A 14,961-nucleotide genomic window follows, 5' to 3' on the forward strand; every position below is an offset into this window, starting at 1 on the left:
CGTGGCCTATTTACGAGCGTCATGAAAGTTTAGTCGTAGCTGAGATACAAAGCCAGAAGTTTTTAGAGCACTTTGGTAACTACCATGTCCTGACCTAGTGTCAGTGCTTTGCCAGGACCCAGGCAGGCAGCTGCAGGTTCCTAGTATTGTCTTCCAAAGGTGCAGTTTTGACCTACCTGTGGCACAGGACCCTCGGCAGATTGGCAGTACAACTATCACCATGGCCATGCATGCATCAGTTTGTATAAATGGAAACAGGCACCCCTAGGGTGAATATGAAAGCTTTCCATACCATTGTCTGAGTCCATGTTTTCTTTCTCTGTCTTCACTTTCTCAAGCTACTTAGCAAATAGCTCAGTGTGCAATCGTGCTGTCATCTTAGTGTGGTGTAATTCCATTGGAGGGTGGTCCCCCCACTTCAAACAGACAAACAGAAGGACAGACTGTCCCCTATACTGTTCAAAATACATATTGTTTTTGTATTCTGTGCTGATAAAACTAACTGCATTTGTTTTCTCTACAGATGAAGTTTTGTCCCATCCACATGCTTTCTGTAAGAATCATACAAGCTAAGAACATCAAGTCAAGAGATCTGTGTGAGTTGTGGTTTGATTGTGGTTTTAGGCACCTTCAGAGTTTACACAGTGAGCAATATTCCTCCATTCTGAAGGTCTACAAGCAATGTACATAAAGCACAGCAATAGAACTACTAATGCCAGGGTTATAATTAGATCAAATGCCTGAGGTATCATTAGATTGGAGGACATATCTAGTGGCATTTCAGGGAACTGGTAAAAACCAAGACTACCAGATGAATTTCCTGGGCCAACAAGGGAAGGCAGACCTTGTGAGGACACCACAATCTGTAAATCTCCTTGGAGTTGTTTGGTTTTGATGTTCATAATTGGTATAAATCATATAATAGACTGGAATTTTGCCATACAGGCCACGTATTTAGGGACATTTTATTGAAATGCATCAATTATACACAATAATGAAACGTAAATTAGAGAATTTCAAGCCTTCTAAAATACAATATCATTCAGGGTATTTGTAGTTCTCAGATGACCAATCATGTTAAATTATATTGACAGTTTCTGGCTAAGGAGGGCCTCTGCAGATCCAGCCTTAAGTACATGCTGAACATGCAGTAAAAACAGACTCTTCTGTGTCCTTCTGTAGTCAACTTTCTTTAGCTCACCCTCACAGCCTCCTGCGGCTCCTTCTCAAGGTATACTTTGGACCAGCCATTCAGCTGCCATTTTTGCAGAGGTCTCCTGTGGGTTTCTCCATCAGGACAGAGACCTTGAGCTGCCTTTTCTCACACTCTTGAAACCTCTGGCCTGTGTATTCCTCCAGTGGAAACTGGCATGTTCAGCCAAAAAAGTGTCACTTTGCAGTGAGTTACTTGAGTTACAGCTGAGACCATTTACATCTTGCCGTGCAGGGCCAAACACAACGTTGGCCAAGCCCGGATACGAGGAAGATCAGAGGGAGTGAATCCCCTGCTGGTTGAGTAACTGCCTGCCGAAGGGCATCCTGTACTCCTGTGGCAAAAGCCACGTAGCAACATCCAGAGGTGGACACTAGAAAGGTGGTAGTATGACGAGGCCTGTATTTCTGAGTTTCAATGATCTCTTCTATCTACTCTATTGAAGGGACAGTTCCACTTTCCTGCCAAAACCTTGCGGGGCATTGTTATTCACTGCTTGATACCAGTCTGAAGTATTTAGGCATCTCGGGCTGCAGCAGACATCTTCAGTCAAGTCCAGACTCCAGCTCTGAAAGACATCACCTTGGAGATTTCTTTTCACACCGTTGTCAAGCTTCACAAAGTAAATGTGCTTTCCCACCCCGACCTTCCCAAAGGATGTCTGCTTGAGGCACTGACTGCACTAACCATAAGCAGTAGATGTAAGCTGGAAGTGAGCTGAAGATTTTCGACTTGATGCCCTTGTGTTCTTGGGCCCATACTGGCCTTTAGCTGCAACAGATTTTCTTCTCTAGTGCCTAACCCTTCTAGACAGCTGTCATGTCCCCTCTGCATGTTTGTGTTGTTAGACTGAGCTAGCCAGTCTCCTGTGATCTCTGTAATATGCGTTCTCCTTTCTTGTAATCATCCTAACAGCTCTTTTTGGAACTAGCTTTAGTTTCAGTTAAACTTTTTTAACATCGTTGACTGGAATTGTAGGGAATATGCCCAATGGATGGTCAGTGGGGTCTTTTATACCTTTCTCTTCACATGGGAAACATGGCTTTTAGTGTACTTTGTGTGTGTGTGTGTACATTTGCAATTTGTAGTCACCCAGGAATTAGATAGTATACCAAGATGATTTTCTTTGGTTGCTTCCAACCAATGGTTTCTTAACTTATTTTTAAAAAAGTAGTATTATTTATTAGTCCTTAGAATCATGGTCTTGCCCTACTTTTCATCTATAATATTGGCATTGGGTTTAATTTTTTTCTGCTGCAGTGACTGCATCAGACTGCTATGTGCGCTTGTGGCTGCCATCGGCTTCAAATGGAAAGCTTCAGACCAAAACCATCAAGAATTCTGACAACCCTGTCTGGAATGAGACTTTCTACTTTAGGATCCAGAGAGAAGTTGAGGTAATAAAAAAATAGAAATTTCACCATTTTGAATAGCTGGGAATCCTCAGTTGACACACTGTTGATCAGCTGTGCTAAATAACTTAAGAAAATGCTTGTGTACCAGAATTTGCAACTGCCAGGTTAGCCCAAAACAGCACACATACGGAGTAGTGTTCCCCTCAGCCAGTTATAGACATCAGCGATATGAATGCCTACACCTGAGCTAGTTCAGACTCCCTTTGTTGTTACCTGAGAGAAAGAATTACTGCTGTAGCATGCTTCATCTGGGCTGTTTTGGATGGTTAATTTAGAAAGAGCTTTCCCTCTACTGGTTGTAAGGGAAGGGTGGAGGAGTTGCTGTGGAGTAGACAGCAAATTAAATCCTACCCTAAGCTGTGTAGTTAAGAAAACTTTGGGGACAAACACACTGAGTAAGTGTATTCTTTGGGTGGGATATCAGTGTGGTGCAGAGCACTGACATCTTTTCTGTCTCAGGATAGTGGGAGCTCTCTGTTATAGGTAGTTGTCTTCTATTCCATGATAAGTTTCCCGAGGTTGGGTTTAATGACAGTGTTCCACATTAGCAAACTCCTGAAGGAAAGCACAGTTTTCTTTATTCTTACCACTGTGCTTGTCAATCAGCTGCTAAAGTCTATAACCATTTTTTTTTGTTTTTGTGTAATAGCAGGTCAATAAGAGTTCTTACTTATTTTCTTCTACTACCAGAACATTTTAGAATTGGCAGTGTGTGATGAAGATCCACTCACCAAAGATGACATGCAGTTTACAGTTCTTTTTAACGTTGCTAGAATCAGACCTGGAGAGACAGTACGTGAGACATTTGCTTTGAAACCAGAGGTAAGGGATGAAAATACACGGAGAGATCAGCAAGACCTCATTGTCCACATTGTCTTCCATGTTAAGTGAGGTTTGGATCTGCAATAAACAGATATCCATATATATTGGTATCATTATCAGTATTTCATCAAAACAGATATCATTGTGCTGGATTTTTGTGACTTCATTAATCTCTTTTCACAGATTCAGAAAATGAAGCAGCTTCTCTCTCATGCCCACCACCTCTGTGGAGGCAAAATATGTTAATAGCTAGCATCTGTAAAAAGTCATTTTTATCTTTTATAATCCAAATAAATATCTTCCTTAGCTTTTGGCTTTATTCCACTTTTGCTATGCTTAGAGGACATTTCCTCTTAAATGGCAACTTTTATTAAAAACATGAGACAATCCCCTGACCACTTGAATTAAATGATTCTTCCAGGCTTCTCCTATTGGTGTTTGTGCTGGTTTTCCCTCTAGGTGATTCAGGTTTCTCTAGCCCATAGTAAAAGGATGTCTGTTCTGCTAATATCTTTGGTATTCTGTTGAGAAGCCCATGAAAGAGAGTTGTCCAAAGAACAAAGCTGGCGTAGGTCTGTGACAACTCCTGGGCTTGTCTGAGCTGTGGCTGAGGTATTGCTACATGCTCATTGCATGAAGGAGGAAGTCCATACCCAACAGAACAACTACTTTCCAAATGCTGAAAGCTGTTAACATGGATCTTCCTAGTGACTCTGCAGGCTGGTGCCATGCGCTTCTCAGCCAGTGGGTGAGTCACTGGGAAATATAATGATACAATAACCATCTTAGTGCAGAGTACTCTTGCCTACTTCATCTCTGCTGGATTGAATGTGAATGTGATTTAAATGGTTTGCACACGGAAATGACAGTGGCATTAGTCACATTTGTTGCTGGCCTTCAATGCCTTTCTGCCCCATGCACACCATCTTTGCAGAAAGCCATTATATTTCTGCTTCAGTCAAGCTTTCCCTCTCTGATTGTATCTTTGGAAATATGTGTAATTCTACATATCCCACAATGGAAGAATGTTAATCTTCCCAAGGCTGTGTTTTCCCTTGCAAAGTCAGCTTTGGAAAGAGGTAATACACAGCCTTTTTGGTAAAATTAGTGGAAGAGATGTAAGCCATGGAAGTGCTTTTTAGATATGTCTATACTGACAAATTCTTGCAGCCTCCAATAATCCATATTTATTTTACACTTTTCTTTTTAGAAAGAGAGGTGCACTAAGAAATGGGAAAGTCTGGAAGTGGAATTCTGGATGGAAAGAATGTGAGTAAAATTCCAGAGCTGAAAGATGTAGATCTGCCAGAGAGCAATAATATCTCAGAGAAAGAGGAAATTCTTCCAGATCTTCCTCCCAGCAGTGAGCCAAAATTACTGTTTCAAACTTTTTTTTTACCTTAACTTCCCCAGCTAATTCTGCTTTTCAGTATATTTCATACAAATCTTACCTTCTGTTCAACATGTATATGTTTCCCACAGTGAAACTCAAGAAAATCTATTCAGTTTATCTATGAGAGATACCTTAAGAGATGGTATAAGCATCTCTTGCAAATGTGGAAGCAATCACAGCCAGATATATAAAAAGGACAGAATGAGATGCAGTGCTTGGAAACTGGTCTGAGTAGATTCAGACTAGAAATAAGAGGAACATCTTTCACCATTCTGGTTATAAGGTGTGTGGGGGATTCTCCATCCTTGGAAGTCAAACCTAGTTATTTACATTTAAATACATTCTACAGCTGAAATAGAAGTTTTAAGGCTGGAAGTGGTGCTTGGTAAAATACCCTGGACTTTTCAGAAAGTCAAATATTACATACTACATAAATTTACTGGTCTTTTCCTATATATGAAAGCACTTATGAATGTGTGTAACACAGTGATGTTGGAGTATTTGCCTTAATGAGAAATGCTGTTAGTTGACTCTATAGGTTACTCATAGTATTAAATAACTACATCCATTCAGTGACAGACCTAGGTCTTACAAGGTAAAATATCTGTGACAAAGATTTTTATTACTTACCTCTGTGTTTTCCAGTCATACATGTAGCACAGTGGGAGCTAATTCTTATTTGCCGTTCATTTATGATCAGTTGAGGGCCATAAAGATGATCAGAGGGCTGGAGCACCTCTCCTATGAAGACGGGCTGAGAGAGTTGGGGCTCTTCAGCCTGGAGAAGAGAAGGCTCCAGGGAGACCTTATCGCAGCCTTCCAGTACCTGAAGGGGGCCTACAGGAAAGCAGGAGAGGGACTTTTTACAAGGGCAAGTAGTGATAGGACGAGGGGGAATGGTTTTAAACTGAAAGAGGGTAGATTTAGATTGGATATGAGGAGGAAATTCTTTACTGTGAGGGTGGTGAGACACTGGAACAGGTTGCCCAGAGAAGCTGTGGCTGCCCCCTCCCTGGCAGTGTTCAAGGCCAGGCTGGATGAGGCTTTGAGCAACCTGGTCTAGTGGAAGGTGCCCCTGCCTGTGGCAGGGGGGTTGGAACTAGATGATCTTTAAGGTCCCTTCCAACCCAAACCATTCTATGATTCTATGATTCTATAATCTGGAACAGTCAGAAATGTCTTTCCTAATAAGCATTTCCAGAATACATTAATAGTAGTCTTTGCTTTCCTCCCCAAGTCATATGGTCATTTGTTAATAGCAGGACATGATTCCACACAGACCAATATGTCTTTGTTCTGCTGTATCTTAGCATATAGTTTTAAGCATTGGTATTTTTATGGTCTCTCCTGCCTTTCTTATTGCTTGGCTACTACATTTTGGTTCACGTGCTCAGTAAGTGATCATGTATGACACATTTTAGAAAACAAATTGTGATGCTAACATAACTTTATTCAATTTTAAGCAGGAAAGGTCATAAAACTACTATTTTTAAAAAATACCATATACTCACACAACTTTTGTTTGTTTGTTTCTCGATTCTGTCTTTTCAGTCCTGGCCCTCCAGAACACCTCATTACCAATGATGTCCTAGTGGTAAGGTTCACATATAAATTTAGCTTGGAGTGACTTTTCCTTCACTTTTATTCTCTCCTCTTCCCCCCAGCCGCCTGAGATTTTATAGAGAGAACAGAAGCTACCATGATCAATATGAGCATGGTGTGCGTTATAAAGTGAAAGATGTGGGACGATTCCCATTCGTTAGGGCTTAACTGTTGCCCTCTCCAGGCAAAAATAGAAGCTGTGTTTCTTGAAGTCCTCAGGTATTACAGATATTAATATTTTTCCCAGCTGTGGTTTGTTAATGTTACAGAACCCCATACTTGTTGGTGTTCAAAGTGAAAACTGCTTGTGTTTCATGTAATACAGTATGGCACTTGGCAGGAAAAACAAAGGTTGTAACAGGGACAAATCTGTAGAAGGCAATAGTAAGTATTCAGTGTGCTTATGACTGGAAGGTTATCTAATGTAACAGCTTTTCGGGAAATGAGTTTTTTAATAAAGAGTTATTTTAGTCCTTGAAGCAGAGTCCTCTTTCGGTATTAGTCAGCATGTGTCACCTATCTCCTTGGGCTTGCCCAGCATCTAAGGAGTACAAAGTACTTCATGCCAACCACTCCAAGCCTGCGCATGATTTCCAGATGCTAGCCTTTAATACACCTGAGGCAGAATAACACATATTCTGTTCTTTCCCCCTCATTTGCTGTGTGAGGCATAATAGCTGTAATGATCGGCATATGTTGTTCCTGAAATGGCTTGGAAAACTGTCCTGGCATGAGTTATTAAAGGTGAACTGGAATGACTCAGGTGGAGGTAGGGTGGAATAAATCCATGATCTCCCTACATCAAGACCAGCAAGAAGATGCCTTGTAGACTAATCACTGCCACAATACACAGTAACTCATCATCAGATGTTTCCCCCCTGCTTCCTAAATAATTATCAGATATATGTGTAGCTGTGTTTGGGCAACAATGTGTTGTACAGAGTTTCCTGATTTTGGGATAACTTGAATGGGTATAACAACCTCTGGCAATGCACCACTGTATGGACAAGCTAGTTCTGAAGCAGTGTAATTGGGCTACTGTCCTGGGATAATGAGCTCTGAATTTACTCTCTTGCAGCTGGATTGCTTCCAACACTGAGACCAGTTTAGTTGGCTCTATATTATAGCTAGTGGTTGTCTGCATGATATTTCATTATTTGCTGCAGATGTGGCATTTGCTATCTTTACACTTTTCCACTCCTGTCTTTTACAGTCCCGTGAGGTTTGCTGCTTGGAAGCGCAAGTGGACATTAATGAAAGCAGAAAATATTTGAAAGGTATGCTGATTTCTCTGTGAAGTGAGGACGTGACCAAATCAACCCTATCATAGTCATTCAGACTCAGATGGAGGCACTTCAGGGTACAGAGATGACTAAGAATGTTCTAAAGACAACAAAACGTAATGCAGTGAAAATCCCTGTACTGCCTCCAGTTGTAACACTGATCTCTGTGTCTTTTCCTTGAAGCTATCAAGTTGGGACATAGTAAACTTTACTGGTGGAGGTATGAGAGAGTGCTGACTCTGAGAGCACTCCAAGCTATGGGGTAAAGGCAAGAGTATCACTTCCTGTGCTGCAGGAGACTTGCCAGTGTGGCAGCTTACGGAGGGGTTACCACAGAGAATGACTCCCGCAGAAAGTTTGCCAACTTTGTTAGCTGTTTTGCCCGAACAGCGGTATTATTCTCTAAACACATCTGTTTTCACTAGAGGGTAAAAATCTCGTGCTTACGGTGCCTACATCTCATGAGGGAACACAGAGAACTACAGAGGACACAGATACTTTCTACTTCCATTGCGTGAAGGCTTGGGAGCCAGTTCTAAAAGTCAGGCTGCAGGTAATGGGCACTATACAATACCACTGTTCATACTGCTTGCTTATTTCCAGTGTCACCAAACAGTAAAGAACTGAATTTTTTCTATTCAGTGAATAAAAACCATGTTTTTTTGTTCTCTGTAGAAAGTTTCTGATATGGAAGATGACAACAGCTATTTAAGCGACACCTTAACAATACCACTGAAATTTCTCCCTGTTGGACATAAAGTGAGAGTAACCCTTCCTGTAAGAGATGTAAGTGCTTCACTATTTATATGATATTTTGGAGAGAAGAGTAAAGTAACCCTCAGTATTTAACACCATAACATTTTAAAAGAATCAGTTAGTTAAGTCTGTGTGAGAATTTTGTGCAAATACAAGTTTTCTGTGAAAAAGGTTAGTTTTCTCAGAGAAATATCAAATTTCTGTCAATAAAATCAATAACTGGGAATTCATCCTGGCCAGTTTTAGAGGCATTTAAGACCAGCCTCTGCTGTCCTTACACAGTTGGAGGAGAATATGCAATACCCCTAGCAAGGCTTTGGGATGCCCCACTGCTCTTTATCAAGCCCAGGTGGCTAGCTAAGTCTATATACCTAAATTTTAAATGGCAGAAGTTAGATGAGTTGAATCTTGCCCTCAGAAAACAATTCTGTCAAATTCTTCTATATGTACAGTCATGATGGTAACTGGGGGAGAGATACAACTCTTAAGTTGCTTTAAAAGCAGGAGTAATGCTGCCCTGTGGCCAGATAAATCTGTTAACAACAGCCAGAGATCCTTTCCCAGACCTTGCAGCAAATGAGAGGCAAAAATAGGGGAAGAATTTCACAGCAGCCTTTCCCGTAAAGAGAAGGGAGAATGAATGATTGTTTTGCCATTAGTGATTCCCCACTCCTCTGTTGGGACTCTCTTTTACCTCCAATAGCTTTTTGGAAGGATGTGGTGACTTGCATTTCCTCTTCCTATCACTGTCTTTATCTGGCTGCTGTTCCTCATCCTCAAGAACTGAAGGGTGGCAACGTGATACTGCTGCTGGGTTAGGATGGTTCATGGAGGTATATTCACAGTGAGGAAGAAAGCCTGTTTCACAGCCCATTCATCTAGCTACTTTGACTCCTCCTACCTCTTTTGCTTCTCTGTAGAATAAGTTTGGTGTTTAGTTGCTTTCCTTCGATTTCCCGCTAGTTTTCCAAAAATCTGTGTGCAGGGTGGGGCATTCCAGGAGGCACTGAAAATCTGGATTTCAAAACTTCTCTTTTTCCTAGTCATTCATGTTCCTGCTCTCATTTCTTTGTTTACAGAATGTGCCACTGCAGTTGTACCTCCAACTAAATGATTGGTAAGAGGACTGTTTTGTTCTCTAAAGGTTTTATTGCTCTTTGAACTGTGAATTCTAGAACAGAGCATCCTTTATTTAGATACAAGGAATGCACAAGACTAGGGGCAAAATATAACAATAGTTAAGTCACCACTGAAGAGTCACCACAACAGATCAAAGTTAAATGTCCTTGTGGCAAAAGAGTCATGCCAAGATGCAAAAAAAAAACAACTATGAGAATTTCAAACAGTGAGAAACTTAGTCACCGAGTGTCCTTTACGTCAAAGAACCAAAGACTGAGATTGGAGGCTTCTTCAAAAGGGACACAGAAGCGGGAAGAAGGCAGAGGGAAAAGGGGATATGGAATAAGCAAAACATCCAGAGTCCATACATTACTCAAACCACAGCAGTATTCTTAAGAAAATAGATTTGTGGCTCTGGTGATATCAGTAGACAGAAGCACAAGCTAGGGAAGATGAAATGCTACACTGTAAAATAATGAGACAGGCAACAAATAAACCAAAATTATTTGAATATCTTTTTCATTGTACTGTTTCTGTATAAATCTGTGGTACAAATCCCCATGAAAGACCTTGTTAGGTTCAAGTCACCCTTTGCTCAGAAATTATATGAAGCAGAAATAGAAAGGATTCAGCTTACAAAGCTACTGAAAGACACAAAGAAGTTTTTCTTTTTTCATATTTGCTCTCCTTAGCTGGCAGTAAAACTTAGAGTGAAACATCAGCAGGTAACAGCAAAGCAGTTGATTTCTTTCAAACTGGAAGCTGCATTTCTGTCTCTAAATCTGAACAGTGAATCATGATTTTTTATGATATTTAGTAGACTGCAGTTGCTGAAAATAGATCCATATATATGTTAAACACCAGTCTTGTACCTCTGGATTTATTTATGTTTCAGCACAGAAAAACTAGATGTCCGCTTAGGATATGATCTCTGTCGAGAAGAGCAAGAATTCTTGCAAAAAAGGAAGAGAGTGGTTGCCAGTGCCCTGAAAAGAGTTCTTCATCTGGAAAGAGATCTACATGGACATGAGGTCTGTGAGTTGGAATCCAAGCATGGGGTGTGGGTCTATTGAATTAGGATTGACACAACTCCCCACAAAATTTCTAGTAGTTTTGGCATGTTGATGACAAACCCATTGATTTGAATGGCAGCAGAACAGAAGTTCTCAGTGCAGCATACCCCAAACTCAACTAAAATTTCAGCTCAGCTATTCATGCCTCCATTCTTTTCAGTGGGTCAAATTCCCAAGGACATAATATAGCACTCTTCAAAGCCAGAGTTTCCAACAGTGTGATGCAGTGGGTCAGCAAGATGCAAAGCTTTGGTACATTGTGTTAGACACAGCCCAGCCAGACAACCCAAACCACGTAGGAAAACAGAAGTATTTGAAATTCACCTCACACAGATATTTATGAAATTATTGTAATGTCCCTGCTTTAGGCTTAGCTTTTTTTTTGTTGTTGTTTTCAGAACACTTTTCACAAGAAGTCAAAATTCTTTAGGGTGGAGAAAGAGCATTGTATAACAAGTTCCAGCTGAAGTACGTTTTGTTGCCAAGATCCAGGGTGAATTTTTAAGTGAACATTTATTTTCTTGCTGGAATTGTATTTGTTGAATGGATGCTGTCCAAAGAATCATTTTGTTTGCTTAGTATATTTTTTCTGAACTCTGCTCAGGACTTCCTTGAATCCATTCTTAACTACATTTATTGCAATTTTTGTTATTTATAATAAAATCATATAATTATCTGTTACCAATCATTGCAGTTCCAATTATAAAGAACAAGGGGAGGAAGGAAGGTTAAAATCACTGCATATTCAAACTCATCCAAGCTTTGGGGTTAAGGGAACCCACTGAGTATCTGGAGGTTAATTTAAAGAAGGTGCTGGTAAAGACTGGCTGAATGTTGATTTTATTTCATTGTCCTCCAATGAAGTCTGCTGAGGAAATTATAAGAGCTGTAATTAGACTTTTCCAAGAAGGCAAGTGAGTAACTTTTTCAAGATAATACTTATGTTTTGAACAGGTCCCAGTAATAGCTGTTATGGCAACAGGCGGAGGTCTCAGAGCAATGTCAGCTATGTTTGGCCACCTCTTAGCTCTTCAGAAGCTAAATCTGTTGGACTGTGTTACCTATGTCACCGGGGCTTCTGGCTCGACATGGTATGTATAGAAAATGAGATTTGTATTTGGAATGACTGTGACACTACGTTTGCACACAGTGAGATACATGTATCTCTTTTGAAGTCTTACATTGTTAATAAGTGAACATAATTCACTGGTAAAGCTATTACTGTTGGCTCTCAATCATAAATTCAGCTTAGGCTTGCTGATTCTCTTCTTTGATGAAAGTGGCTGGGTAAATACAGTAATTTTGCAAAATCATCCAAATAAATGGATGATTTTCTCGCATTTCTGTTCTTTAGGACCCTAGCAGACCTGTATGAGCACGCTGACTGGTCACAGAAGACTCTGGAGGATCCACTTAAGGCAGTAAAAGAACAAGTGACAAAATGCAAACTCAACCTTATGTCTATAGAGCATCTGAAGTATTATCACAAGGAACTCACTGAAAGGGCAAAAGCAGGACATGTCTCATCTTTTACGACTCTGTGGTCACTTGTTCAGGAAATGTTCTTACATGAATGGGTATGTACATGGTGCTGCCACACATTTGGGAAACATCTACTCATTGTCTTTAGAGCTTTACTCTTTGAGGGCATGACGTAATGTGTGGAACACATCCAAAGTGACTGAGGTGTCCCAGTGTGATTTGTAAACAGTGACAGAGGATCTTATAGCTAGGTTTTTCTGGAGTAGCTAATGGTTTGAAGGTGCCTCTGTACTAGGGTGCCCAACAGCTAGCAACTTCAGTAGGCAAACTTTCAGAAAAAGCTGAGCAATCCCCCCTGAAAAGTCAGGTCTTTTAAAGTCCTGTTTCTAGTTGGACACTTAAGAGCGAGAGTAATCTGTCCTCATGTGAACACTAGTCTCAGCCTTAGTAAAGATCTGTGGGATGTAGGCAATCAAGGCATTTAGATATTAATGAAGAGGTTACTAGGTATCAAAAAGGCAACCAGGAAGGAAAGTGTAGGAACATCAAGGAAGAGGTCTCTTATGAAAATGTGACTCACAGATTCCTCTGCGTTGTAAAACATCTGTTGTCTATCTGTACTCAGGTAGATTGTGTCAGTCTTTTTGCCTTATGCTCTTCCAGAGGTTTACTGTGATTTTTTTCTCCCTTTGGTTAGCCAAGAAAGTACAAACTCACAGACCAGCGCAAGGCATTGGAGCATGGACAAAACCCATTGCCTTTCTATGCAGTTCTAAATGTGAAAGAGGAAAAGTTCAGTACTTTCAAATTTAGAGGTAAGTATCCCTGGAGTTTCTTCTGACTCTGAGTAGGGACTAAAGAGAATTTGGAGGGAGGGTGCATGTGTGTGTAGAATAAAAGGGGAATACATCTGTTGCTTGCCCTGACACGGTATTCATCTTTTATTAAAACATTTGTCTTTTTTGCGAACTGCTGAGTGTTGATTAGAAAGAGCAGATCTACTGGATAACATCCTCAGGCATGAACAGGGCATTTCGGAAGATCTGGGCTGAAGTTCTAGTTTTGCCATAGACATTGTGAGTGAGTGTGGGCAAATCATGTGATCTTTGTCTGCCTCGGTTCCGCACCTGTAAAACGGCTTTGATGGTTCCTTAGTTTGTAGAGATGCTGTGAAATGTAATTGTCACTTCCCTAAATACTACACTGATGAGGGTAGGAAAATGGAGTGGAATATGATTGCTGTGACCAGTGTGATATGACACCCTTTAAACAGACACAGGCTACATTCAACATAAAGGTATTAAAATGAGCAGATACTGAAAAGAAAAAACAGTACTTACATTTGGTTAGGTTTATGGCTACTGTTCTACTGCAATATGTGTACAGGACAGCTTGAGTCAGGAAACTGTACAGCCATGCCCACACTGTGATACTTTCTAGTTCAGAACTGGTGCATCTCCAGGCTGCTTTGTTGGCATGTTATCACGTAGCCTGACATGTTTGGGTTAGCGGAGGTTTCATGCCAGTCGTTCCTTGCAGGTTGGATCACACTTGCATGTTGTACATTTGATGCTCTTGATTTAGAGGGACAAGTGGGATCCAAGAATCTTTATATAGAAATATAAATTCTATTTATCAAAGAAGCTAATGTTAGACTCTTTCTGAGGTGAAAAAGCTAGTTCCTTTTGTATGCAAATCATCTCTCAGTTTGTATGGAACTAGACAGTATAGTTTGCAATATAAAGCTACTGATAGTACAGAGCTGCTGAGACGGGCTTGTGGATAGCTTTATCCACAGGGGAAGGTTTTGTTTTCTTATTTTTATTACAGCAAACATGCCATGTGTCAATTCTTTTGTAGAGTGGGCGGAGTTCTCTCCTTACGAGATGACCATACCAAAATACGGAGCCTCCATTCGTTCAGAATATTTTGACAGCGAGTTCTTTATGGGAAGGCGAGTGAAGAAGCTGCCAGAATCTCGCATCTGCTATCTGGAAGGTGACCTAGCAGTGCACTATAATTAATCACAACATGGTAGAAAGCATGGTACTAGCTAGCCACTGTCTGTGTACAACACTCCTTGCCAGCAGGTCTGCTCTAGGTCTTGATTCAATGGGCTTTTTACCCCTTTTGTACACTTCTGCTCCTTGTAAAGCTTCTTTCCTCCTGTCCTCCCCTTTAACCTGGGCAGATTTGGGAGAGTTGCAGCATTATTCCCTTTCCCATTTTCTGAACCAAACAAGAAGGTGGAGAAGGCAAGTTGAGGAAATAAGCCTTTCTCCCCTGAGCAGTCATCAACTCTTCAACTTCATCAACTATATTTCTAGGCAATGCATTGCCAGGGTAGAATTAGAAGGAGCTGAAAATAAAATATAACTCATCTAGAACAACCCACAAAGGTGAGAACCACCTGAGCTTTGTGGGTTGAGAACAGCGTCACTAATCTTCCCTGCCCATCAGGATGAAGGGAGCCCTTTTAACCTCCAACAACTACTTTGCCTGGCTGTTCGGCCTCTAAAGGCGAAGAAAAGGGGAAAAATAGCTAGTCAGAGGAATCCATCTACCCCAGGCAGATTTTAAATCCTTGTCAGAATTTCAGCTTTTGATACCGGAAGCAAGGGTCCAGTGGAGACAAAAATCATATTTCTCTCATTGTGAAGTCTGCTAGATATTGAATTTGTTCCTCATGTGAGTACCTGGCATGGGGCTTATGACAAAGGATAGTTCTTTCTTTTCCAAAAGCACATGGAGCCAGTTCTAGTTTGATCCTGGACCAGTAGAACTCCACAGAAACAAAACATGC

At 40.8% G+C, this 14,961-nt stretch overlaps 1 protein-coding gene across 1 annotated transcript in view; it reads left to right on the forward strand.

Annotated features, from left to right (window-relative positions):
- LOC137663145 (cytosolic phospholipase A2 beta-like) overlaps window positions 1-14,961 on the forward strand; it is a 54,277-nt gene that overhangs the window by 23,540 nt on the left and 15,776 nt on the right. The window contains exons 3-17 of the mRNA XM_068400047.1: window positions 524-596; window positions 1,659-1,835; window positions 2,474-2,610; window positions 3,319-3,450; window positions 4,661-4,719; window positions 6,395-6,437; window positions 7,659-7,722; window positions 8,154-8,281; window positions 8,404-8,514; window positions 9,564-9,601; window positions 10,499-10,634; window positions 11,631-11,767; window positions 12,031-12,253; window positions 12,856-12,973; window positions 14,019-14,156. Of these exons, the coding sequence (XP_068256148.1) occupies window positions 524-596; window positions 1,659-1,835; window positions 2,474-2,610; window positions 3,319-3,450; window positions 4,661-4,719; window positions 6,395-6,437; window positions 7,659-7,722; window positions 8,154-8,281; window positions 8,404-8,514; window positions 9,564-9,601; window positions 10,499-10,634; window positions 11,631-11,767; window positions 12,031-12,253; window positions 12,856-12,973; window positions 14,019-14,156 (1,714 nt within the window). The remainder of the gene's footprint in view (window positions 1-523; window positions 597-1,658; window positions 1,836-2,473; window positions 2,611-3,318; window positions 3,451-4,660; window positions 4,720-6,394; window positions 6,438-7,658; window positions 7,723-8,153; window positions 8,282-8,403; window positions 8,515-9,563; window positions 9,602-10,498; window positions 10,635-11,630; window positions 11,768-12,030; window positions 12,254-12,855; window positions 12,974-14,018; window positions 14,157-14,961) is intronic.

This window comes from Nyctibius grandis, chromosome 4 (assembly GCF_013368605.1).
Source record: "Nyctibius grandis isolate bNycGra1 chromosome 4, bNycGra1.pri, whole genome shotgun sequence".
Classification (NCBI taxonomy): domain Eukaryota; kingdom Metazoa; phylum Chordata; class Aves; order Nyctibiiformes; family Nyctibiidae; genus Nyctibius; species Nyctibius grandis.